General features: G+C 40.0%; 1 protein-coding gene across 5 annotated transcripts in view; it reads right to left on the bottom strand.

Annotated features, from left to right (window-relative positions):
* Nucleotides 1–26,979, bottom strand: part of LOC128743619 (uncharacterized) — a 187,993-nt gene that overhangs the window by 75,473 nt on the left and 85,541 nt on the right. For all 5 annotated transcript variants that reach the window (XR_008412312.1, XM_053840225.1, XM_053840222.1 and 2 more), the window contains exons 4-5: nt 3,899–4,135; nt 1,078–1,172 (exon numbers count right to left, since the gene is read on the bottom strand). Coding sequence is in view for 4 of the 5 variants with exons in the window: in XM_053840225.1 (XP_053696200.1) it covers nt 1,078–1,172; nt 3,899–4,135 (332 nt within the window). In the remaining variant the exon portion in view is untranslated. The remainder of the gene's footprint in view (nt 1–1,077; nt 1,173–3,898; nt 4,136–26,979) is intronic.

The following is a 26,979-nucleotide window of genomic DNA, read 5'->3' as shown; positions in this document are numbered from 1 at the left end:
GCCCTTAGTGTTTTCGAACGGAAGGTGTTGCGCACCATCTACGGCGGAGTGCAGATGGAAGACGGAACGTGGAGGAGGCGAATGAACCATGAATTGCATCAGCTGCTTAGGGAACCACCCATCGCTTACACCGCAAAAATCGGTCGCCTGCGATGGGCTGGGCATGTCGTGAGGATGTCGGACGACTGCCCGGTTAAAAAAGTTCTCAATAACGATCCGACTGGAACGAGACGGCGGGGCGCGCAGCGAGCAAGATGGATCGATCAAGTGGAAGGCGACCTGCGGACCCTACGTAGACTACGTGGCTGGCGAATTGCGGCCATGGACCGAGTAGAATGGAGACGACTTCTTCGTACAGCAGAGGAAACCACGGCCTGGAGCTGATTAAGTAAGTAAGTGTTATTATGGTTACTTGACGAATAACCATAACTAATAGATTACGACAGGGTATTTTCAACCTATTAAGCTATTGCTTCTATTGTTTCGACCTAGGCCTAGTTCTAGTCGGAGAGCAGCTGATTTTAATGTTCTTTAACAAAAACAATACTTTAGCTACATTTTTGAGAAAATAGTTGTAACATGTTAAAGTTATATATTTGCAAAGTATTTATTTAGCGAAAGACCCTCCCATACCCTATATTTGGTATTATATCAGGTAATAGTTTGGATTCGGGACCCACAGATGGTATTTTACAAATGGTTCTAGATTGGAAGATAGGTAATAATATTTATGTTTAGAGTATGGTTAATGAGGGGTATTATCTACAGATGACGTGTAAATTAAGGAGGATTGAGAATAGTGGTTTCAAAAGTCGAATAAAACCACTTCCAATCATTTAGCCTATTTTATTGTCGTCATTTACCATGAACTACTACATCTATATATTTATGAGCCATATACACCAGTCTTAGAGCAGTATCCTGAACTTGATCAGTTTGATTTTGTAATACTAGGGTAATGTTTAGGAGGAACGTTATTTCTATACATTACTGGGCACTGAACCATTCGATTTTGCCGTAGGGATTCAATAATATATACGAGTAACACTCCTGTCCAAAGCACAGTAAGCAACTTACTTGTTGTGATACAGAATAGTTCCACCTAAAACTCCTAAGGTTTGTTGAAAACTCTGCAAAATTTGCGTTGTCTCCAAATAGAGAGTACTGGCGCTCTGAAATGAATAGATTTTATTGATCATTATCATTATATTAGAATGATCATGAAAAATAACAAAATGAAATGTGTTATTTGAATTGTTAGTTTATAATTGTAATTTTATTATTCTAATGTATACGTGTGGTCTGCTTTGTTTGACGGCTAATAAATAAATAAAAGCCATAGTGTAAAATCGCTGTCTTGAGAGTAGTGACAATTCTGGCTTTAGTTTTTAGAAGGTCTCATAATGCATGCAAAAGGGTTGATTAAAAAGGGTGCGGCCTTTTGAAAACTAAAGCCAGAACTGTGCACACACACACTAATGAATGTGCAATTTTTTTCTAAAAGTTGTTTGGTTTGGCACAATTGACCCCAAATTGAATTTTTTTGAACTGTGTATATTTTTTAAATTTATATAACACACTAAATATGCATCTTAGCGATTAACAGTCTTCAGATAAAATGTGTATTTTGATATACTGAGTAACTTTGTAGAAGTTTTGACAGCAATAAAAAAATCGTGTGCAAAGTTTAAGTTATTAAGCAGAGTTGATTTTTAAATGGTCCTTTCAAACAAATCATATACTTCGCCAGTAGAAGGTATATAGTTACTACACACTTAATAAAAAGCACCGAGTTCGGTAAAATTTTACCAAAATTTAAACAGCTGAACGTTCGGCAAATTTTTTTATGATGCCAAACATTACTAATGATCCGTAAACGTCGATATGCACCACCAAAATTTTTACCGAACGTTCGGCTGTTTAGATTTCGGTAAATTTTACCGAATCGTTTAAGTGTGTATATTCTACAAAATTACTCATTTTAGTGAGTTCTACATTTTTTCAGGAAAATAAATTTGTTTGGGCGCATTTAAAAACCAAAAGTTTGTATCACCCTAATAGGTGGATTCATGATCACCCTGGTGGTGCAAAAAGATGCGCTGTATTTTATGAATAAACACCTCTCAAAGATACCGCAAACCGCCCAGTTAGCTTCGAGGTACGATGCTGGTCTAATAAGCCAGTATGTTCGAATCTCGGCTAGGCGGTGCTTGCTAGATAAAATCAGTAGGATCGTTACACTGGTCCCGTAATTTTCCTGTACTCTAACAGCCGGCTGCGAAGTCTGTCGATAAAGAAGGGTAATGTCTAATGACGGTTTAAGCCCACGGCTTTGCAAAGACACCTCTCTTGAAAAATTACGCCTTTTTTACGCAATGGCCAATAGTTAATGATCGCGATTTTACGATTCGGCACCACTATACGATAAAACAGTTCAAGAGCAACTTGTGAAAAAGGCCTATATGCAAATGAGAGATTCTCTTCGTGTTTCCTCTCTTCCGCTTATCACGACGATGCAAATGGACTTGAACGGATGATTTCTGCATGAAACGATTGCTGGCGTTAACTGTTGTCCTAAAGCTAATGAACAACATTAAAAAATAAGTGTGTGCCATGGGAAAGTCTACTAAAGATTAACTAATTATAATATTATAATTAACTAATTATAATAGAAATAAAAATTTCTATTTATTATTGCATATTACCTTAGATTATTATAGAACATAGATACGCCACTCTTCGCAGATGAGATTATATCGTCAGTAAAGTGGCTCCTGGCGGCAAGGGGGAAAGAGGGTTTACTAATCTGCTATAGTGTTTGTAAAGCGTGCTCACAGGCGCATGTTTGACTATATCATCTATTATTAACACCTGAGTAAAATGAGAAGGCGACACAAAGACTATGATAGCCTAGTAAACCCTGCCGCCAGTAGATAGTACTGGCGGTATACTTTTTTCCATGTACGAAGAAATCAAAGACTGGCGTAATTAGTTCATTCGATAATCTAAGATGTTACTAATCAAGCCGCCCAGTTAGCTTCGAGATACTATGCTGGTCAAACAAGCCAACCGTCGTATGTTCGAATCTCTGCTATGTGGTGCTTGCTAGATAGAGTCAGTAAGACCATTGCACTAGCCCCGTAATTGCCCAGTACGTTAACAGTCAATTGCGAAGTCTGTTGATAAAGAAGGGTCAAGTCTTAGAGAGAGGTTTAAGGTTCAAACACGCGTCATTGATTGAATTTGATTGAAATTAAATTTGAAAAGCAGTTTTTATGCTCAACGCAAAAGATATGTTCAGGAAAATTTATCATTGTATCCTTTGAATCTGTCAGAATACAATTATAAATTTTCGTGATCATATCTTTTGTTTTGAAATCCTAGAAATCAATGACGCGTGTTTGAACCTTAAGCCCAAAGCTTTGCTTATATTACTAAGCAAAAAAATTCTTTTCTCTAAATTCTGAAATAAATTTAATAACAATAAATTTTTGTGAACACATAACTAACAATATGGTCTTTAAAGATTTATAATATTGAAAGCAATATTGAAAGGATCTCACCGCGTCAATAAACAAAATGAAAATTGCAGTTTGGACGATATATACCAATACAATTAAAAATAATTCTTTTTTAGGAAATCAGATAGTTAACAAAATAATGTATGGAACGTTGATTTATACAAGCATGATGTCATGATCTATTTCATTCCAATTAATTTTTACAAATAATATGATTTCCTGTCAAGGACACTTCCAGCTAGCAAAACAATCCTAATTATTCCTATTTAAATTGTTTTGGCTTTTTGGGGATGGCTATTGGCAAAATTCTTTCGATTCTGGTTCTTTTGAAAATTACAAGGAAATTATATAAACCTGTAAGCCCGTTAATTACTTACCTTTGGTACTTTTAAACTAGAAACATTTTGAAAAATATTCCCGTTGCATTGCATTAATGGCAAATAACTTTCCATTATATTGTAAACTTTGTCGGAAAATTTAGTTTGTTGACATGCAGCGCCTACGTCCTCATATAATATGTTAAGATCTCCATGATACATTTTTATCAAAGCATAAAGAAAGTTAGCGCGGTGCTCCAAAACCACCTTAGAAATGTTTCGATCTGATCCAACAGCCTAAAATTACAATGATTAAGAAATTAGTGATGCATTAATGCTGGGTATAGATTTTTAAATGTTATCGAAATTCAGCATTAGAACCTACAATTCGACAGAAAAAAAAGTCTAAAATTAAAAGTCGAGTTCGAAAACAGACACTGAGGAAGCCTGCAAGTTGTAGGCGAAATACGTATCTGTCGTGAATAAAATATACATAGTAGAATTAAATTGGATAAGTTTTCTTCTTTTTGCCTTTCTACTATATGAAAAGATAGTATAAAGGTATAGGAATCACTCGAAAAACCGAAAATCGAAAGAAAGCCTAGCGGGTCGAGTGCCATATACCATTCGACTCAGTTTCGAAAACTGAGCATTTTCTGTGTGTGTGTGTGTGTGTGTGTGTGTGTGTGTGTGTGTGTGTGTGTGTGTGTGTGTGTGTGTGTGTGTGTGTGTGTGTGTGTGTGTGTGTGTGTGTGTGTGTGTGTGTGTGTGTGTGTTTGGAACGCTTTTGATTGAGCCAACATTTCTCGGAGATGGCTGGACGGATTACCTACGAATGGCCGAAACACAAATGGCCGAATCACGAATGGCCGAAACACAAATGGCCGAAATAACGAATGGCATAATATACCAAATGGCCGAATCACGAATGGCCGAATCACAAATGACCGAAACACGAATGACCGAATGTATTCGACCGAAAATATTCATAGCCTTCAACCTGCGCAAACATTGGGTACATGCTGTCCTTACTCGCTGCCGCTCGTTCGGACTTAACTAAGGGATAATCCCTAATAGACAGTAAACCTAGGAAAATGCATGCACCTAAATAGTAGTGGTTTCTGCAGGGGGGCTGCCCCCCCGCAGTGGCCGGCGCTTCCGACGGCGGGTCACCGGCGCACACTCGCGGCCAAGCATGGAAAAAATCATATCAAACAGCATTCATTTTGAAATCATCGACGAACCTGCTCATCGTAAGGTTTCAATCGCACTGACCATCTCTGTACAAAATTGCACACTCCTACGAACGAAGAAGAACCAGCAAAGCAAAGGAAAATATGCGACAGCGTTCGTTGGTGGTTTTGTTCACGCGATGGATCTTTCGTGCGGTGTGTTAATTGCACTACGAACGCTCGGCAAAAGATTCATTTTTGAATGCATTCACTCAGTCGCAAAGAATGTTCACAAAACAATAATTTGAATCTTTCTTGCGCGATCGTTCGAATGTTTCTTGAGCGTTCGTTATTAACCCCTCTATGCGGTCGGCGCAGTGCGGTCAATGAAATAATCGTAATTTTTCATGGTTTCCAATATTGTTTCACCAAATTTAGAAATATTCTCTTCATAATCCCTACAGATCGTGACCATATGTCATTCGGTTCTGGATAGGGTTGGGATAGCGGCCGTACCGGAACCGGGAAAACCGCTAATACCGGCTGATTTTCCAATACCGAATACCGGTACCGGCACGGGAGAATACAGATTGTTTCGGCACCGACCAATAATGCAATTTTTCTAACATTCGCCCACAAAACCGAAGTGGTCGAACATGAGGAACGGGATTGGCGAAGTTATTGGTAAGGCACCGCCGAGCGTTGGTTATGCGAGTAGAACTGAAGGAGAAATTTGAAAGGACTGTAGAAGTACAAGGCAGTGGCAACTTGAAGGGGCTCGATTAGTCCCGTATTCCAAAAAAATTTGGCTATATGAATTGACTTACTTCGAAACTAGACGTTTGAAGGCAAGTATTTGACTATGCTTATGATATACTGTGTACAGTCTGTCCTACGATGATAGATTTCGAGAGGAGATTTTGGGTGTCGAGCAATTTTGTTACAAAGGCTTATTGCCACATGGAGAATTTGAAATGCATTGAATATTATGTGCAGCTTAAAGTCGAATTTTGAAACCGCTAATTTGATAAAGAGCCTGTTATCTTATCTAAACCGGTACCTTAGTATTATTTCCGGACACTGTGCTGTTAACTTTACCTAGAGTTAGTAGAACATTTTCTTTTTCTTCAATTTTTCCATGAAATAAGTTCATATAGGCTATCGAAACTATGTATTCTGAAGAGTATTAAATTGTTTTTATAACCAGGTGGTTCCATCTGTACCGGAGGTACAGTGAAGTTTCGAATTTGGCATGGTTCGATTTTAGCATGCCTTGATTTTGGCAACACAAAATATTTCCCTTACAAAAATATGCTTATATATCAGTCAGTTTCCGCACACATGCTTCAAATGACGCAAAAATGATGTCCTCAGAATGTTCATGAAAAAAAGATTGCTGTTATAGAATGTTTCGAATAATATTTTTATTGCCGTAGGACTACGTCTTACCGCAGGTTACCAAAAACTTACTTGCACCGGACAGATTACTCTTGGCAGACTTTTCAAACATAAAACTGTTGCAATCGTTGATTAATAATATTTACTCAATTTCTAACGCATTTACATTCAATTTTTTCATATCAAAAAAGGGTCTCGATTTTGGCACCGCTTCGATTTTGGTTTCGATTGCCCAACATAGGCGACACGTATTTGTTGCCAAATTCGAAATCCCACTTAACGAATGAGGAACGCTAACTTTATCTCGGTATGTTGGAATTCAGGCAATAGAAAACGTTACTGTTTTCAGCAAAATTAATCAGTAGAGCAAGATCTTAAGATCGGTGGACAAAGTTTTATAAATTTGTCACCAGGCAACATTATTATTTGCGTGGATTATGCGAGCATGTCCGTTAATCGAAGTTGGTATGTGTATCGAAAGGTTGAAAACTCTTGGGTACCGGTATTACTAGTATTATTGATGTTTCCAGTACCGAAATACCGGTTTTCGAAAAATACTGTCGGCACTCCCAACCCTAATCAGCACTCAGTCCAGGTTTGAACCGCATTGAACATCTCTTGAAATATGATTTAAAGGCAAAGTTTTCTGTTTTGTTTTGCTACATAACTAAAAACCTAGATAATATCATATCTATAATGAGAAATCAGTCGGTTTGTAATCAAAATGACTTAACGGGAAATGAACAGTCATTAACTTTTCGTTAGAAAGCCCAATTTCGGAAGCAGTTTTTGGGCCAAAAACAGGAGTTTGTTTCTTAAAAATATATTTACTGCATTTTTCTTGCCAATCGGAACATAGAAATATATTTTCATGAACAAAATTTTTGTTTCAAACAAAAAACTGCTTTTGAAATTTACAGAATCAACGACAGCTCGTTTCACCGAGCTCTTGTATAAATAGGGTCAGCAATTCACACAGCAATATTTGAGAAATTGGTTAAACGGACTGATATGACGACAGTCATATGATTTGTTCAATGATTTGTTTAAAAAAAAAAAATGTTTCTAGCAAATTTTAGAAATTCGACAAAAAATCGTTAAAAGCTACATGTTAACGATCATCTGAATAATTCTGGGCCGAATAGCATGTGGCTTAGGTCTGCAGGAAAAATGCAATTAGGAAAAGCATTTCAAAAAAAATTCCCAAAATGAGTAAAAAGTTTTGAAAAATTAAACTCTTGTACCGGAAAGTTGTCTCTATGGTTTGATACAGGCATGCTTAATGATTTTTGTAAACATGCTAAAAAAGCGCAAAATCAGGTTGAATTTAAGGAGAAATGACTCGTCATTGATCCTGTAAATTTCAAAAGCTTTTTATTTGAAACAAAAATTCGCTGTGTTCAGATTGGCAAGAAGAATACAGTGAATATGTTTCTATAAACAGAACCCCGCTTTTGGGCCCAAAAACTGCTTCCAAAATTGGGCTCTCCGATTATTTTTAATGACTTTTAGGATTACTTAGAGAAGTTAATATTTCGAAAAACTACAAGGTATACAGCCCTAAGGGTTGTACGAAAGGGTGACGTAGGACTATATCAGATCATCAGATCAAAGACTAATGTAAACTGTATTTCTAGCATATGTATGTTTACAAGAATCTGTGAGTGCCATTGTTTAAGTGAATGTTTAAAAGAGAAGAGCGAAATATTCAGATTCAATTCTTCATTGAATGCAATGGTGGCTTACAAAATACGTGGACGGGGTTTCATAAGTACAATGCAGGCAACCTTTCTGACGCAGAGATCAAAAAATCACTTGTGTACATCATAAAGGTTGAAATGGTAATGATCACTGTCTTTTGCTCCGAGAAGGTTTTACTAGTTTACTTTCACAGCTTACCGCTTGTTACATAGCAGAAAATATGGCGCATACACAAAAATTTCTGTTTTATTTGTATGAGGGTCCTTATCCTCCTACCACAGGGGTGAGGGGTCTCAAACCATCATAAAATAAATAAATTCATGGCTCTAAAAAACCCCACATGCCAAATTTGTTACCATTTGCTTGATTAGTTCTCGAGTTCTGAGGAAATTTTTGTTTCCTTTGTATTGGAGCCCCCCTCCTTACGCCCTCCTTGAAATTGCTCTCTTACCGCCCTATAAAATTGCTGGTTATTTTATCTATCCAACGACATATAAGTTGTTCAGTTTCGTTCAGTAGTTTAGTAGTTATTACCATTTGAAATCTTTCATTCAAACGTTATACTTCTATTTTCATTTTCACAAAGTGCTACCCAGCCCCAGTATAGTAAACAAAGACGTAGTCCTACGTCAAAAGTTAATCGACCCGATCGCCAATTAATTAACCGTTCCGAGAGTCTACTGTACATCTAACCATCACTGTTATTCAGCAAAAATCACTTTGAAAATTGTTTTACTTGATGCCATACGTGACCAACATCGTTAACATGATAAAACATGAAATAAAATCATTTAATGGACAGATCGGTCACACAAAGCCCGCACGACCAATTTACATCATTTCATTTTTATTGAGCCTGTTAATAATGAGCGATACCTAAATACATAAAACAAAAATGGCAGGATTATTCCGTCAATACCATTACAAAATCTGCTAAAATATAAGCTTCAGTCAGTGCCTTAGTTTAAAAACTATATTGAATATTCCTTGCATAGCTACGCATTGCGCGGTTTGCGCTTTACCAACCCAGCAGCAAAGATTCTTTTATTTCGTTCAGTAAGAAGATCGATGAACGCAATCATTTGGATTCGCAATCATGGTTCGCAGATGATTCTTTCCAACACAATCTTTTGATTCAAACGATTCTAAATGAACCTCGATACAACAGTTCCGATCTTGTTTGAATCATTCGCATTCTCTCTGCTGTTGGTCGGCGATTCATCGGTGAATTCACTTTGTAGGGTTCTGTTCGAGAGCTTGCATGTGAGCGAGAATGATTGAAAGCAATACTTCGAAGCAAGCAATATATTCACCAAAAATAATGTGAGTGAATGAATTTTTCCATGCTTGGTCGCGGCCTACGGCCGTCTCGCCCTGAATCATCTAGGAAACATTTGCTACTAACACGGTAAATACGTCTCGCACCTTATAATGAAGATGTATTTATAATTAAGAAATATGAGATAAAAACCAGGTAAAAACAAGTTTATTACTCTATCACTAAAGCGGCCGAAATATTTCATTCAATATCCCGCCGTGTCCATCTTTGTTGACCGCACATAGCAAAGCCAACAGTTGTGTCCATTGTTGTTGAACACGGTTTGCTTTCCGCACGGTATTTGGTAGTTGTCCTGTGAAAAATGAGTGCATCCGGCGATTCATCCAATGTTGCTGGTTTCAACGATGAAGAAAGTGCACCTGTCGTCAAAATTGTGTTGTCGCAGAGAGGAAAACCGATGCTTTCCATTGATGGGGTACTATTCAATAAAAACAAGCAGGTAATGTACGCAACTATTGTTGGTTCCCATCACCTGTCAATGACCAGGATCATCACAGAGCTGCGGGTCGAGCAAAAGGCTATAGAGAGGAACATCCTTAGAATTCTTCAAAGGGATGTTCCGAATTCGCGCCGAGAAATAGACGAAAAAATCTTCTCGAAATGTGTTAATGCTCACAAAATGAGCAACAAAACTTTTGTTAACGCAGTTGCGGTTTTATTAAGCGCTAAACAAAGGCGTTCCTAAAGCATGTTTTGTTTGTTCAATAGTAGTAGTTTGTTTTTTGTTTGATTAAATTTATTTGTTAACTACTTGCCAATTCATGATTTTTTATTGAGTAGTTATTTAGGCATTCCGAAAAATTTCGGCCTTTCGTGATGCGGCCATTCGTGATTCGGCCTTACGTGATTCGGCCTTCTGTGACTGTTATTGAAATTCGGCCATTTGGATTTCGGCCATTCGTGATTCGGCCATTTGTGTTTCGGCCATTCGGTACCAGCCCGGCTGGACCGATTTTAATGATCTTAGTGTCAAATGAAAAGTCTAGGTATCCCATTGTTCGCTATTTAATTTCATACTGATCGGACTTTTAGTTCAAAAGTTATGTATAAAAATATGAAAAATATGGGACTTCATTATCTCATAGGTCCCTTAACCGATTTGAACAAAATTGACTGCATATGAAAGGGGAGTCTTCCAGAACTTTAAATTCAAGATTTCATGTCGAATGGGCTTGTGGTTTGAAAGTTACATAAAGAAATGTGGAAAAAATTTATTTAAAACTCCTTTTGTTACATATAAGCAATAATTCAAAGGGAAACATAATACAATTTATTATCATTTGAAGTTACTGTTGAGATCTATCAAACGAAACCAAGTTACTGAAAATCGGACGTTTTATTCAAAAGTTATTCAAACTTTAACACTTGAGCGCCGTATATTAAATCGTTCAAATGTATAAAATCGAAATAAATGAATCAAGGGTCGATTGTATTCAATGTATGTGTTATGTATGTATATGTATGCATGCATGCGGGTATGTATGTATGTACGTATGTATGTATGTATGCGTATATGTATGTATATGCGATTTGCAATTTTAAAATTTACATAGAAATACAAGAAGAGTGAGAAACATTTCAATTGTCATTTTCTTTACTTGCTGTTACTCGCAATCGGAAGAGCAAAGCAAAAAGCGAAGAAAAGTATTTGATTCAAGCATAGAGGTATAGTGGTGTATAGGATTGAAAATACTAATGAGTTGATTTTCCCAAATAAATTTATACCAATTTCAAACAAATTTTGCGCATCAATAGATGCTTTTCCAATCAATAGGTGCTAAACCTTAGAAATTTTATATGAAAAAGAGGAAGCAAAGGTTACTAATAATTCTGTAAGATTTGTTTTCGCTAGTGACGCTTTAAAAGATAATAGTCATGTGTCATGTATCATGTTTTAATAAATAAATGAATATGAGTCCACTCATAACAGCAAAAATAACAAGCGCCGGAAATAATATTGATCATATTTCTCATCCTCAAGCATGTTTATGGCGCCGCTTTTGTTTATTTGATCTCATCGTTTCCTAAAACATCTAACGTATAAACGATACGATCAAGCTAATGACTATTTTCTCATGAAAGTTTATTCAAAAGAAGTTTTGAGCACCAACTAAGAAAAAGTCCAATTTCGTTTTTCATATCTAATGCTGTACTCAGTTATTTTTTCAGTTTTTTTTGGATATGGATTTTTAAAAATATAGTCAAGTTAATTATAGATGTTCTTGAGAAATTAAAAAATAATTATTGAGGCAATAGAAAGGCTAGGTCACACCGCTAGGTGGATTAATTCGGGTTTTTAATTTTAGGTTTCGTATTCTACTAAGACGCTCCAAAATCTTCAGTCAGAAAAAAAGTGCTTTCGGAAAGATAATTTGCGCTGATTTGGTTGCAACTCGCTACATTTTCTGAGTTAGACAAAAAGGCAATTTGTCCTACCTTACTAATTTTGAAAAATCTAACTTTCGATGTCGTTAAAGTCGGGTCATTGCCATTATACAGCTTTAGTAGCTCTTAGCTCATACTATCTATGTACAAACATTATAAAACTTTTTACTATGACAGCTAACTTTTCACGACAGCAGTCTCCCGAATAAGGCGATGGGTGGTGCTGTACGCCCACCGCGATATATCAGCTATCCATTACCCATAAAGTTGTTTTTGGTAGTTGACTAGGTGTTCCGTGATCGTCGTAAGGGGGGCCGGTTACCAACGGGACTGTGATATTATTCTGCAATGACGAACAAGTGTTGCGATAGGCATACCACCGCCAGTGGCGGTGGCTGCGAACGGACTGAACTCCAGACTCACGTTTATTGCCCTATTTATAGGTACATCGTTCGATAAAAGCTTATTGTCACTATATCTAGCCAGAACAACAATGAGACAAAGCGCTATTGTTGTTCTGCTAGATGTGAAGGTCAACGCGGTCATATTGCGGCTTTGTGCCGCAACACTAGGTTATCCCAGATTCTAACAATATACCAAAAATCAACTTTATTAATTAATGAACAACTATGAAATCACCGTGGGTATACAACACCACCCACCGCCTTTTTTTGTATGCCAGAAGGGCATTGGGAAGGGCACCCTCCGCCCTATTCGCGGGACTGCTGTATTATGAATTTCAATTTCAAAATTCAAAGTATTCAAAACACGCGTAGGGGAAAGTAGTCAACGGTGAGACAGCAGGAACAGTGAGTCAACGGGAACACTGCCACTACTCGCATAACAGTTTCATTTATATAGGAAACTCCATAGAAAATGGAACTGTTATGCGAGTAGCGGCATAGAAGCTTTGTCATAAAAGATGCAAAATCCATGATATTTTCCTGGAAAGTGAAGTTTGTGAAACTACATCGCATAATGTAGTTTGAGAAAAATTGGTTAATTTTTTAATATATTTTAATGGTGAGTCTAGACCAGATACTTTTTTTAGATATTTTTTTTGTGCGAGCTCATGGACTGCAGCGTATTGCTAATTGGGTCAGCGTATTGCTGTAGCTGCAGCGTATTGCTAATAGTCGGCCGAGGACTCGCGAGAACCAAGCAAAATAAGCCGGCCGAACTAACCTATGTTGGTCGATTGAACGCCGATTAAGCTCGAGATTAATTTCGGTGAATCGTCTTGTCATGGTCATCATATTCAGTCGTCTCCTCTTTTGTCCGCGTCTGACCTCTTGCTTTCTTAATTTTTTATGTGAACAGTACTACTTTAAAAACTTTTTTACAACGCATCACACATTTCCTGACTCTGTTCACTCTTGTCCTATAAAACACGCCGTAATTCGAAATATATAGTAAAAAACCGCGTTAATTCAAAGATCGTCATAACATCGACCGTGTTATTTCAAATATCGACGTAAGAAAACCGCGTTAATTCAAAATCGTCGAGAAACCGCTCAGATTTAAAAATCGCTGAAAAAACCGCATCAATTCGCAAAATGATGTAAAAAAACGCGCTAATTAAAAAACCGTCATAAAAACCGTGTTAACTCCAAAATTGTCATAAAAAACCACGTCAATTCAAAAGTCACAAATAAAACGTGTAAAAAGAGACTTGAGTACATGTAAGTACCGGTTAAATAAATAAATAAATACACTCAAAATATACCTTTTTTATAAATTTAATATAACTAGCTGAGTGCCCGATCTTACTCGGGCGCCTTTGTCTCACAGCCACTTGTACATCAGTTATTGTAACCGAAATGCTTATAAAGCAAAAATAAAACGCTTGTTCCTCTTTTGGACGTTCCTACCCATTTGTCAGCTCCCCTCTTTTATCTACCCGGTCACTAACACATCTATTTTCTGTACGAAAATCCCTATAAAACCCTATAAAGAAAAAGAAACAAAGATATTTATCCTATTAGCACCTTCCGCTAACAATGGCCTCACCCATAGGTAATGAATAGTTTTGTTATTGTGCTTTTCAAAAAAGTAGAAGGCGCAACAGTATTTCTTCCATGGCTACAAAAAACCTGTCATTCCTTTTATCTCACTTCAAGACAAAAGTTGTTTGTAAACAATGTTTTTAGTTGCACATTTGTGCAAGTATGCACAAATTATTGGCCGAGCCCACTCTGACACATGCCACATAAAGTTGACCATGGGTAAAACAGGGTGTTCTCAGATCAACTCCACACTGTTTGAATGATTGTCCCTGTGACTCAAATAGAGTCGGCCAGCAACACTTAGCACTAATGGTCGAACACTTTTTATACGGGTCACTTTGATTCGCATAATTACAATTGACAAATCTACAACTGCGAGCATTGCAGTTTAGTGTTTCGTATTCTGATTTTTTCTGTTGAACGGATAAATTGTTACAGTCATGTGGGTGTTACTTCTCCTTTCCTGTCAGCAACCTCTTGTCATCAGCTCCCTCTTTTGTCCCACCGTCACTTAAGGAAGAACCGTCCAAACATTTCGGAGTCTTCCCCATGTTACCCCCTCTTTTGTCAACCCCTTCAGTTCTGATTCCCTTATATCAAGGAACATGTATGAAAGTTTGATAAAGAACGGTCACGGCGTTTCGGAGTTATCGTCTCCCCCCCCATTATTCCCATCCCCTTTGTCAACCCCCGGTGCTGATTCCCTGATGTCAAGGAACATATGTGCCAAGTTTGATAAAGAACGGTCAAGGCGTTTCGAAGTTATGGACTCCCCAACATTAGGGACCTTCCCCCCTGTCAGGGAACCTCTCTCCCTTGTTTTTGTTTACCCCCAAGTTCTGATTCTCTTATGCCAAGGAACAATTGTGCCAAGTTTGATGAATAACCGTCCAGGCATTTCGAAGTTATGGCCTAACTCCTGTTACTGTTACGAGTCCCCCCCCCCCTTATTTCGGTGTTATGGTCAACCCCCAGTGCTGATTCTCTTATATCAAGGAACATATGTGCCAAATTTGGTGGAGATCGGTCAAGGCGTTCTGGAGTTTTGGTGGAACATACAAACATACTCACGCTCACTTTTTATATATATATAGATAGCAATGGTTCAACATAATCAACCATAAGTTGTTAATTTATATAAAACATACTACATGACATGACATGATTATAGTACATGGCACATTGCAATGAGAGATAATGATATAAAATATGACAATTGAGTTGTTTGTTAACACCACCGTTTTGCTATTTTTTCATAAAACATTCATATTGGAAACAGTGAGACAAACTGAGACAGTGCTCTCGCCATGCAAATTTTTTAAAATATTTTGTGCTAAAATGAAATTAATTCATAGGGATTGACTCTAACTGAATTCTTGACTGTAACTTAAATGTCAGATGATCAGGATTTGTCCTTTATATGTATAGTAACTATCCCGGCAAACTTCTTATTGTCACAAATTAAACTGTACTGTAAGTAAATTGTAAATCTCGGATGACCATTGTTCTCGAGTTTTGCAAGTTTCTGAGAAGTTCAACCTTCCCAGCCAGCACCAACTCGTATATCAATGTACGAAAGTTATCGTAAATATCTTTTAACAAACTCGGATTCGTAAATAAAGCCTAATAAAGTGTGCACAAGTTGATATTCTATCGTCATACGAATTACATACGAATACGAACATACGATTTTCAGCACAAAGTCGTATAGCTGTATGAAGTTTGTCGCGCTTAATCGGATCTTATCGTATTGAAATACTTATATAAGTGTATCGCTCAAGGTTATTCTTCATTGCGTATATCGCCTCCAAAATGGTACGGATAGGCGGCTTTTGCGCGTCGAATACGATTTTGTTGGATACATATCAGTACGTAACTTTCATTTGCAATCTAATCATACATATGAAAATGCTGACTGGGTTATAGCTGATTCATTTTGGGAGTTACGTAACTATAAAACCATAGATAGTTTAATAGACAAATTTTCAATTTCTCCTCACAGTAAAGAGAAAACAACTCCCCCTATTGCTACGCCACATAAAATAAAGCTGATAGCATTTAATTATTCGCCGTGACCATTTCGTGGGTGTGATCTCCTCCTTACTCGCTGTCGCCTCGTTCGGACCCAACTGAAGGAAAGTAATAGAGGTCAGTAGACCTAGAAAAACCAATAAACCAAGACAGAGGTTATTTCTACGGGAGGGCTGCCCCCGCAGTGACCGGCACTTCCGTCTCGCCCTGAAATTCATCAGTACTCAAATTATAAGGAAATTTGTATTTCATTTGTATGGGAGCCCCCCCTCTTAAAAAGGGAAGGAGTCGTATTTCACCATAGAAAAAATTTCTGCCATCAAAAACTCCCACATGCCAAATTTGGTTCCATTTGCTTGATCAGTACTCAAATTATTAAGAAATTTGTATTTCATTTGTATGAGAGCCCTCCCTCTTAAAAGGGGAAGGGGTCATAATTCTCCATAGAAAAAATTTCTGCCATCTAAAACACCCACATGCCAAATTTTGTTCTATTTGCTTGATTAGTTCTCGAGTTATGCAGAAATTTGTGTTTCATTTGTATGGGAGCCCCCCCTCTTAGTGGGGCGAGGGGTCTCTAACCACCACTAAAACCTTTCCTGGCCCCAAAAACCTCTACATGCAAATTTTCATGCCGATTGGTTCAGTAGTTTTTGATTCTGTAAGGAACATCCCGACAGACAGACAGAAATTCATTTTTATATATAAGATACTAGCTGATCCGATAAACTTTGTATTGCCACAAATTAACCTGTGTTGTACATAAATCATGAATCTCGGATGATCTTTGTCACAATCTCGAGTTTTGCAAGTTTCTGATGAGTTCAACCTTAGATAAATCATTTTGGCAGTTACGTAACTACGAAAGCATCCCAGGTAACCAATAAGCATCGCCAATGCTATTCAAATGCAGGCCAATAAGCATTTAAGTCGCCTTAAATGCTACATAAATGCCATTTTGGCAAAATATACAGCTACTTTACTGATAACCTTCTTATAGTGCTGACAATGCTAATTTACAGCTAATTATCGACACGAAGAATTTGAATACAATTTGAGATGCCAATTTACAACACCTATGCAGTCAAAAAGCTAATATACAACAACATGCAGTATAAAATGCCAGATATGCTGATTTGCAGTTTATGTTAATGCTTATTAGTTACCAGGAATGGGTAGTTCAATATACAAATTTGCAATTTTTCCTCACAATAAAGTAGAAAACAACTCCCCTGTCCCCTCATTGCATAACCAGAAAACAGATAGTAATATTCACCATAATTGTACAACATTTCGCCGAATATCATTTTGCGAAAAACCTTAAGTGGAATGTACCATTTCACGGAAAACTTTTTCGTGGAAAGTACCATTTCGCGATCCTCGCCTTACTCACTGTCGCTCGTTCCAGGAAACCCAGACAGACCTAGGAAAACAAATAAACCTAGACAGTAGTGATTTATGCGGGGAGTTGCCTCCCCTCAGTGGACGGCGCTTCCGACGGCGGGTCGCCGGCAACACTCGCGGCCGTCTCGTCCTCAATGATCTAGCAGTGGCGACTCGTGGCGGTTTAGCTTACCTGTTCAACCAGCGAAAAATACAAATCAAAACGCAGCTTTTTTATTATTGCATTTCTATATTTTAAGCGTCAAGCAAACATTAGGAGTATTCACGTAGCGCTTGCTATGTTGCGTAAACGGTGTATTTCGTGTATATACTGCCGCAATTCACATTGCAGCTCCGGTTTCTATGAATATGGAACTGTTATGCGAGTAGCGGCAGTATAAATACGCAATACTCCGTATACGCAACATAGCAAGCGCTACGTCAGAGCCCCTATTATTTAAATATCAATGGAATACGACGATTTACTTTACCAGCAAACTCGTCTCTGAATTTTTTTTTTACAAACCCAAAACTTTTCGTTCAATTTACCTATTGAACCAAATTCAAGAATAAACACCTTACTGCGACTGCGATGCTTTCGAACGATGGCAAATAGGCATATAACTTTGCAGAATACCACAAGCAACGTGCGTAAGTTGTTCAGTACTAAAGATGAACGAGTTAATGAGAAAATTTTGCGAATAATGCATGCCAATCGCGCTCTATATTCAAATCCCTTTCGTACCAACACATTGTTCCTGGTGTTATTCCCTAAAGCAACGTTCAAACGTCGTATTGAACGTTTTGCTCATTAGTTTCGTAACTAAATAAAAATGGAATCGAAGCGCAGGCCATGAGGATATGTGGTAGTAAGTTGTTCAATGCTAAAGATGAACGAGTTCATGGAACAATAATGCTCCCGCGCTTTTGAGTAGAAGCTGTTCCATATTCTTTTTTTATCTCCTCCGTACCAACCCATTGTTTCTGGGGCTAATTCAGTATCAAGATCAAGAATCAACACCAGGAATAATCTATTGGTATGCTTGTGCATTGAGATCTCTAAAGCAACGTTCAAACGTCGTGCTGAACGTTTTGCTCATCAGCTTCGTAACTAAACTAAAATCCTATTGCATATGCGTCGGTGCAAACGAAATCATGAACCAGTGGCAGTGATGAAAACAATTTCGCCTGGTTGAATTTTGTTGCCTGTCCTATGAACAGGTTGAACATGCGGACGAGTCGCCACTGTGATCTAGTGTTACTATAGATAGTTTTTGTGGTCTTGTTATTGACTAATGTTTTATGGAAGAGTTTCGAATTTCTCGAGTTCGATTAATTTTTGAGTTGTGCAAAAATTTCTGTTTTATTTATATGAGTCCATATCCCCGTACCACAGGGGTGAGAGGTCTCTAACTATCATAAAATAAATTCAAGACTCAAAAATCTCCCACATGCCAAATTTGGTTCCATTTGCTTGATAAGTACTCAAGTTATAAGGAAATTTGAATTTCATTTGTATGGGAGCCCCCCTCTTAAAATGGAGAAGGGTCGTAATTCACCATAGAAAAAATTTCTACCATCTGAAACTCCCACATTAATTACTTCTCGAGTTATGAGGAAATTCGTATTTCATTTGTATAGAAGCCCCCCTCATAAAGTGGGGAGGGGTCCTAAGTCATCATAGAAAAAATTCTTGCATCCAAATACACCTACATGCCAAATTTGGTTCCATTTGCTTGATTAGTTCTCGAGTTATGAGGAAATTTGTATTTCGTTTGTATGGAAGCCCCCCCTCTTAAAGTGGGGAGGAGTCCTAATTCACCATAGAAAATATTCTTGCCCTTGAAAACTTTCACATGCCAAATTTTGTTCCATTTGCTTGATTAGTTTTCGAGTTATGAGGAAATATGTATTTCATTTGTTTATTTGTTTTATTTGTGACCCCTCCTACTAAAGTGGTAAGGAGTCCTAATTCATTATAGAAAAAAAATTTGCATCCAAAACCACCCATATGCCAAATTTGGTTCCATTTGCTTGAACTAATCAAGTTATGAGGAAATTTATTTTTCATTTGTACAGGAGCCCCCTTTCTTAAACTGGGGAGGGGTCCTAATTCATCATAGAAAATGTTCTTGCCCTCGAAAACCTCCACATGCCAAATTTGGTTCCATTTGCTTGATTGGTTCTCGAGTTATGAGAAAATATGTATTTCATTTGCTAGGAAGCCCCGCCTCTTTAAGGGGAGAGGAGTCATAATTCTCCTTCGAAAGAGGGGAGGGGTCTCAATTTACCATAGAATAAATTCTTGTCACCAAAAACACCCACATGCCAAATTTTGTTTTATTTACTTGATTAGTTCTCGAGTTATGCAGAAATTTGTGTTTCATTTGCATGGGAGCCCCCCTCCTAATAGTGGGGGGAGGGGTTTCTAACCATAATTAAAACCTTTCCTGCTCCCAAAAACCTCTACATGCAAATTTTCAAGCCGATTGGTTCAGTAGTTTTTGATTCTATAAGGAACATCACGACAGGAGGCCCAAAGTGCCCGGGCGTAGTGCAGGTAACGCAACTAAACTTGAACCACTGCCATGCGGCCCAGCAGCTGTTATACCAAGCAGTTACTGAGTCGTTGACGGACATTGCCATCATCTCGGACCCATACCGCATCCCTGCCGGAAACGGTAACTGGGTCTCGGATAGGTCCGGGTTGGCGGCTATATGGATGACAAGCAGGTTCCCGGTTCAAGAGGTTGTGTCAACTGCAGACGAGGGATTTGCGGTTGCCAAAGTGGGTGGAGTGTTCTACTGCAGCTGTTATGCTCCGCCGAGTTGGTCGATCGAGCAGTTTACGCGGATGGTAGACCAAGTATCAGTTGCGCTGACTGGTCTAAGGCCGGTGGTTGTGGCGGGCGACTTTAACGCTTGGGCGGTTGAGTGGGGAAGTCGTCGCACGAACCATAGGGGTCGGATTCTGCTTGAGGCTCTGGCAAAGCTCAACGTAGACCTGGCCAACGTCGGCACCACAAGTACCTTCAGCAGGAATGGTGCAGAGTCTATTATCGACGTGACATTCGGCAGCCCTGGTCTGATAGGAGACTGGAGGGTAGACAATGGCTACACTCACAGTGACCATCAGGCGGTCCGCTATGGTGTTGGTCAGATAACGAGGCGGCAGGCGGCGGGTAGAGCCAACACTCCAACCACCCGTGGGTGGAAGACATCATACTTCGATCCTGAAGTATTTGTGGAAGCGATCCGAAGAGAGTGCGGTGATCGCGATATGCCCGATCCGAACGCTGATCATTTGGTTGAGGTGCTGTCGCGAGCGTGTGACGCCACCATGCCTAGGAAAAGCCGACCTAGGTATGGTAGGTCACCGGTTTACTGGTGGACAGATGAAATTGCGGAACTCCGCGGAGCCTGCTTTCGTGCAAGGAGAATTATGCAAAGAGCTCGTTCGGACGAGGGCAGAGCAGAATGTCGAGTAGCACTAGTTGCTGCACGCGCAGCGCTTAAGAGTGGGATAATAGCTAGCAAGCGAGCCTGCTTTGAAAGGTTATGTGCCAGTGCCAATGCGAACCCGTGGGGTGATGCCTACAGGATCGTAATGGCAAAGGCCAAGGGCGTGATGGCACCCGCAGAGAGATCGCCAGAGATGCTGGAGCGGATCATTGAGGGCCTCTTTCCGCGCCACGAGCCAAGGCCCTGGCCTCAGGCCGCTGAGTCGTCCCACGGCCGACGTTCCAGTATCTCAGACCATAGCGTAGGATGGTCGGTCTCCGGGCCGAACATCCAAAGTAACGTGGGCGACGGTGGTTTAGAGGTCGGGGAGGAAGTAACGGTTACGAACGAGGAACTCATTGAGATCGCTAAATCCCTAAAGGTGAGCAAGGCACCGGGACCAGACGGAATCCCGAATATGGCCCTTAAAGCGGCTATTCTGGAGGCTCCCGAATTAGTCGGGGCAGTAATGAGTAGATGCCTGAAAGCTGGCAACTTCCCGGACAGATGGAAACGACAGAATCTGGTCCTATTGCCGAAGCCGGGAAAACCTCCGGGTATCCCCTCGTCATATAGGCCGATCTGTCTGCTCGATACTGCCGGTAAGGTGCTGGAAAGGGTTATCCTTAACAGACTCGTACAGTACACTGAGGGTACAAACGGTCTGTCAAGGAACCAATTCGGCTTCCGAAAAGGCAAATCTACGGTGGATGCCATCTTGTCTGTCACTAAGACAGCCGAGGTGGCAATTCAGCCCAAGAGGACAGGTATTCGTTATTGCGCAGTTGTCACGCTCGACGTGAGAAATGCGTTTAATAGCGCTAGCTGGGACTCCATAGCCAACTCGCTTCGGAACGTCCAAGTGCCGGTGTCGCTGTACAGGATCCTGGAAAATTATTTCCAGAATCGTGTGCTATGCTACAACACGGAGGAGGGTCAGAAGTGCGTTCCAATCACCGCAGTGGTTCCGCAAGGTTCCATACTGGGCCCGGTGTTGTGGAACGTCATGTATGACGAGGTGTTGAAGCTAAAGTTCCCGGTAGGGGTGGTGATTGTCGGCTTTGCGGATGACATCGCCCTGGAAGTCTATGGTGCATCTATCAGAGAGGTTGAGTTCACGGCTGCCCACTCTATAAGCATTGTTGAAGATTGGATGCGATCCAGGAAACTGGAGCTAGCGCATCATAAAACGGAGGTTATCGTGGTGAACAACCGCAAGTCGGTACAGCAAGCAAAGATCAGCGTCGGGGACTGCACTATTTCGTCAACGCGGTCCTTAAAACTTCTGGGAGTCATGGTCGACGACAAGCTCAAGTTCGGGAGCCACGTCGACTATGCCTGCAAGAAGGCTTCCACAGCTATTTCGGCATTGTCTCGTATGATGTCTAATAACTCTGCGGTATATGGCAGCAAACGAAGGCTATTAGCCAACGTGGTCCAGTCTATACTTAGGTATGGCGGACCGGTGTGGTCATCGGCGTTAGGTACCAAAAGCTATCTAGCCAAGCTGGAAAGCACCTATCGTCTCATGTGCTTGAGAGTGGCGAGTGCGTATCGCACAGTTTCACATGACGCAATCTGCGTCCTAGCAGGTATGATGCCTATTGGCATTATCATCAGCGAAGACGTAGAGTGCTTCAACCAACGAGGAACTAGATGCATACGGAGTACCACAAGATCGGCCTCGATGACCACATGGCAGCGGGCAGGTCGGTGGACACACCGACTTATCCCGGAACTATCTGGGTGGGTCAACAGGCGCCACGGCGAAGTCAACTTCCACCTGACACAGATTCTGTCAGGGCATGGTTGCTTCAGACAGTATCTGCATAAGTTTGGGCATGCGGAGTCCTCCGCGTGTCCCGAATGCGTGGATGTTGAGGAAACGGCAGAACATGCTTTCTTCATATGCCCTCGTTTCGCGGGCGCGAGAAGCAGCATGATGGCAGTGAGCGGACAGGACACTACCCCGGATAACTTAGTCCAAAAGATGTGTTCCAGCTCGGACATCTGGGGAGCGGTCAATGCGGCTGCTACCAAGATTGTACTCGAGCTACAAAACCACTGGAGAGCCGATCAACGGCGAATAAACAGCCTAACTACCATAGTCCAGTAGTTATCTAAGCGAGTGCATTAAGCACAATAGCCCCTCCCTGAAGTAATACCGATAAGGTGGTGCCAGGGGGGATTGAGGCTGGAGACTCGAGTAGGGTTTTAGTGGGTCGGGATCCTCACGCCCCATTAGGGGGGTCGGGATACCTAAACCCCACTCCCTGAGGTATCTTCTCAGGTGTCTGATAGTACCGTATCTTCTAAGGCGCTCAGCAGATTTCCCAACTCGTAAAAAAAAGGGGGGATATATATATCTATACCTATAAAGAAGGATTTCTGTCTGTCTGTCTGTCCGTATGTTCCTTATAGAATCAAAAACTACTGAACCAATCGGCATGAAAATATGCATGTAGAGGTTTTTTGGGGCCAGGAAAGGTTTTAGTGATAGTTAGAAACCCCTCTCCCCACTAAGAGGGGGGGCTCCCATACAAATGAAACACAAATTTCTGCATAACTCGACCACTAATCAAGCAAATAGAACAAAATTTGGCATGTGGGTGTTTTCGGTGACAAGAATTTATTCTATGGTGTATTGAGACCCCTCCCCTCTTTATAAGGGGAATTATAACTCCTCTCCTCTTCAAAAGGGGGGGCTTCCATACAAATTTCTTCATAACTCGAGAACTAATCAAGCAAATGGAACCAAATTTGGCACGTGAAGGTTTTCGAGGGCAAGAATATTTTCTATAGTAAATTAGACCCCTCCCCACTTCAAGAGGGGGGGCTCCTGTACCAAAGAAACACAATTTTCCTCATAACTCGAGAAGTAATTAAGAAAATGGATCCAAATTTGGCATGTGGGTGTTTTTGGAGACAAAAATTTTTTCTATGATGAATTGGGACCCCTCCCCGTTTTAGGAGGGGGGATCCTATACAAATGAAATACAAATTTCCTCATAACTGAAGAACTAATCAAGCAAATGGAACAAAATTTGGCATGTGAAAGTTGTCGAGGGCAAGAATATTTTCTATGGTGAATAAGGACCCCTCCCCACTTTAAGAAAGGGGGCTCCTATACAAACGAAATACAAATTTCCTCATAACTTGAGAACTAATCAAGCAAATGGAACCAAATTTGGCACGTGGGTGTTTTTGGAGACAAAATTTTTTTCTATGATGAATTGGGACCCCTACCCACTTTAGGAAGGGGGGATCCTATACACATGAAATACAAATTTCCTCATAACTCGAGAACTAATCAAGCGAATGACACCAAATTTGGCACGTGGGTGTTTTCGGAGACAAAAATTTTTTCTATGATGAATTGGGACCCCTACCCACTTTAGAAGGGGGGGCTCCTATACAAATGAAATTCAAATTTCCTCATAACTCGAAAACTAATCAAGCAAATAGAACCAAATTTGGCATGTGGAGGTTTCTGTAGGCAAAAATATTTTCTATGGTGAATTAGGACCCCTCCCAACTTTAAGAGGGGGTGCTTCTACACAAATGAAATACAAATTTCCTCATAATTCGAGAACTAATCAAGCAAATGGAACCATATTTGGCATGTGGGTGTTTTTGGAGGCAACCATTTTTTCTATGATGAATTAGGACCCCTTACCTTTTTAAGAGGGGGGGCTCTCATACAAACGAATTACAAATTTCCTCATAACTCTATAACTAAACAAGCAAATGGAACCAAATTTGGCATGTGGGAGATTTTGGAGTCTTGAATTTATTTTACGATAATTAGAGACCTCTCACCCCTGTGGTAGGGGGATATGGACTCTCATACAAATAAAACAGAAATTTTTGCGAAACTCAAAAACTAATCGAACTCGAGAAATTCGAGACTCTTCCATAAAACATTAGTCAATACAAGACCACAAAAACTATCTATGTAACACTAGATCATTCAGGACGAGACGGTCGCGAGTGTTGCCGGTGACCCGCCGTCGGAAGTTTTGCAAGCCCCCCAGTGGGCGGCGCTTCCGACGGCGGATCACCGGCAACACTCGCGACCGTCTCGTCCTGAATGATCTAGTGTTACTATAGATATTTTTTGTGGTCTTGTATTGACTAATGTTTTATGGAAGAGTCTCGAATTTCTCGAGTTCGATTAGCTTTTGAGCAAATTTTGAGGGGGACAGACAGACAGACAGAAATCCTTCTTTATAGGTATAGACTAGCTGACCCGACAAACTTCGTATTGCCACAAATTAACCTGTGTTGTACATAAATCATGAATCTCGGATGATCTTTGTCACTTCTCGAGTTTTGCAAGCCCCCCAGTGGGCGGCGCTTCCGACGGCGGGTCACCGGCAACACTCGCGACCGGCTCGTCCTGAATGATCTAGTGTTACTATAGATAGTTTTTGTGGTCTTGTTATTGATTAATGTTTTATGGAAGAGTCTCGAATTTCTCGAGTTGGAATAGTTTTTGAGTTTCGCAAAAATTTCTGTTTTATTTGTATGAGAGTCCATATCCCCCTACCACAGGGGTGAGAGGTCTCTATCATAAAATAAATTCAAGACTCAAAAATCTCCTACATGCTAAATTTGGTTCCATTTGCTTGATTAGTACTCAAATTATAAGGAAATTTGTATTTCATTTGTATGGGAGCCCACCCTGTTAAAAGGGAAAGGGGTCGTAATACACCACAGAAAAAAAATTCTGCCATCTAAAACTCTCACATGCCAAATTTGGTTCCAGTTGCTTGATTAGTTTTAAAGTTATGAGCAAATTTGTATTTCGTTTGAATGGGAGCCCCCCCCCTCCTAAAAAGGTAAGAAGTCCTAATTCATCATGGGAAAATGGTTGCCTCCAAAAACACCACCATGCCAAATATGGTTCCATTTGCTTGATTAGTTCTCGAATTATGAGGAAATTTGTATTTCATTTGTGTAGAAGCCCCCCCTCTTGAAGTGTGGAAGGATCCTAATTCACCGTAGAAAATATTTTTGCCTCCAAAAACCTCCACATGCCGAATATGGTTCTATTTGCTTGATTAGTTCTCGAGTTATGGGGAAATTTGTATTTCGTTTGTATTGGAGCCCCCCCTCCTAATGTGGGAAGAGGTCCTAATTCATCACAGAAAAAATTCTTGCCTCCAAAAACACCTACACGCCAAATTTGGTTCCATTTGCTGGATTAGTTCTAGATTTATGAGGAAATTTGTATTTCGTTTGTATAGGACCCCCCCTCCTAAAGTGGGGAGGGGTCCCAATTCATCATTGAAAAAAAAATTGTCTTCAAAAACACACACATGCCAAATTTGGTTCCATTTGCTGGATTAGTTCTCGAGTTATGAAGAAATTTGTATGGAAGCCCCCCCTTTTGAAGAGGAGAGGAGTTATAATTCCCCTTATAAAGAGGGGAGGGGTCTCAATACACCATAGAATAAATTCTTGTCACCGAAAACACCCACATGCCAAATTTTGTTCTATTTGCTTGATTAGTTGTCGAGTTATGAGGAAATTTGTATGGAAGCCCCCCCTCTTAAAGGGGAGAGGAGTTACAATTCCCCTTATAAAGAGGGAGGGGTCTCAATTTACCATAGAATAAATTCTTGTCACCGAAAACACCCACATGCCAAATTTGGTTCTATTTGCTTGATTAGTTCTCGAGTTATGAGGAAATTTGTATTTCATTTGTATAGGAGCCCCCCCTCCTAAAGTGGGGAGAGGTTCTTATTCATCATAGAAAACATTCTTGCCTCCAAAAACACCTACATGCCAAATTTGGTTCCATTTGCTGGATTAGCTCTCGAGTTATAAGGAAATTTGTATTTCGTTTGTATAGGAGCCCCCCCCCTCTTAAAGTGGGGAGGGGTCCCAATTCATCATAGAAAAAAAATTTGTCTTCAAAAACACACACATGCCAAATTTGGTTCCATTTGCTTGATTAGTTCTCGAGTTATGAGGAAATTGGTATTTCATTTGTACAGGAGCCCCCCCTCTTAAAGTGAGGAGGGGTCCTAATTCAACATAGAAAATTTTCTTGCCCTCGAAAACCTTCACATGCCAAATTTGGTTCCATTTGCTTGATTAGTTCTCGAGTTATGAGGAAATTTGTATGGAAACCCCCCCTCTTAAAGGGGAGAGGAGTTATAATTCCCCTTATAAAGAGGGGAGGGGTCTCAAATTACCCTAGAATAAATTCTTGTCACC

The sequence above is a fragment of the Sabethes cyaneus genome, chromosome 3 (assembly GCF_943734655.1).
Source record: "Sabethes cyaneus chromosome 3, idSabCyanKW18_F2, whole genome shotgun sequence".
Lineage (NCBI taxonomy): Eukaryota > Metazoa > Arthropoda > Insecta > Diptera > Culicidae > Sabethes > Sabethes cyaneus.
This window is presented reverse-complemented; position numbering and strand designations above follow the sequence as displayed.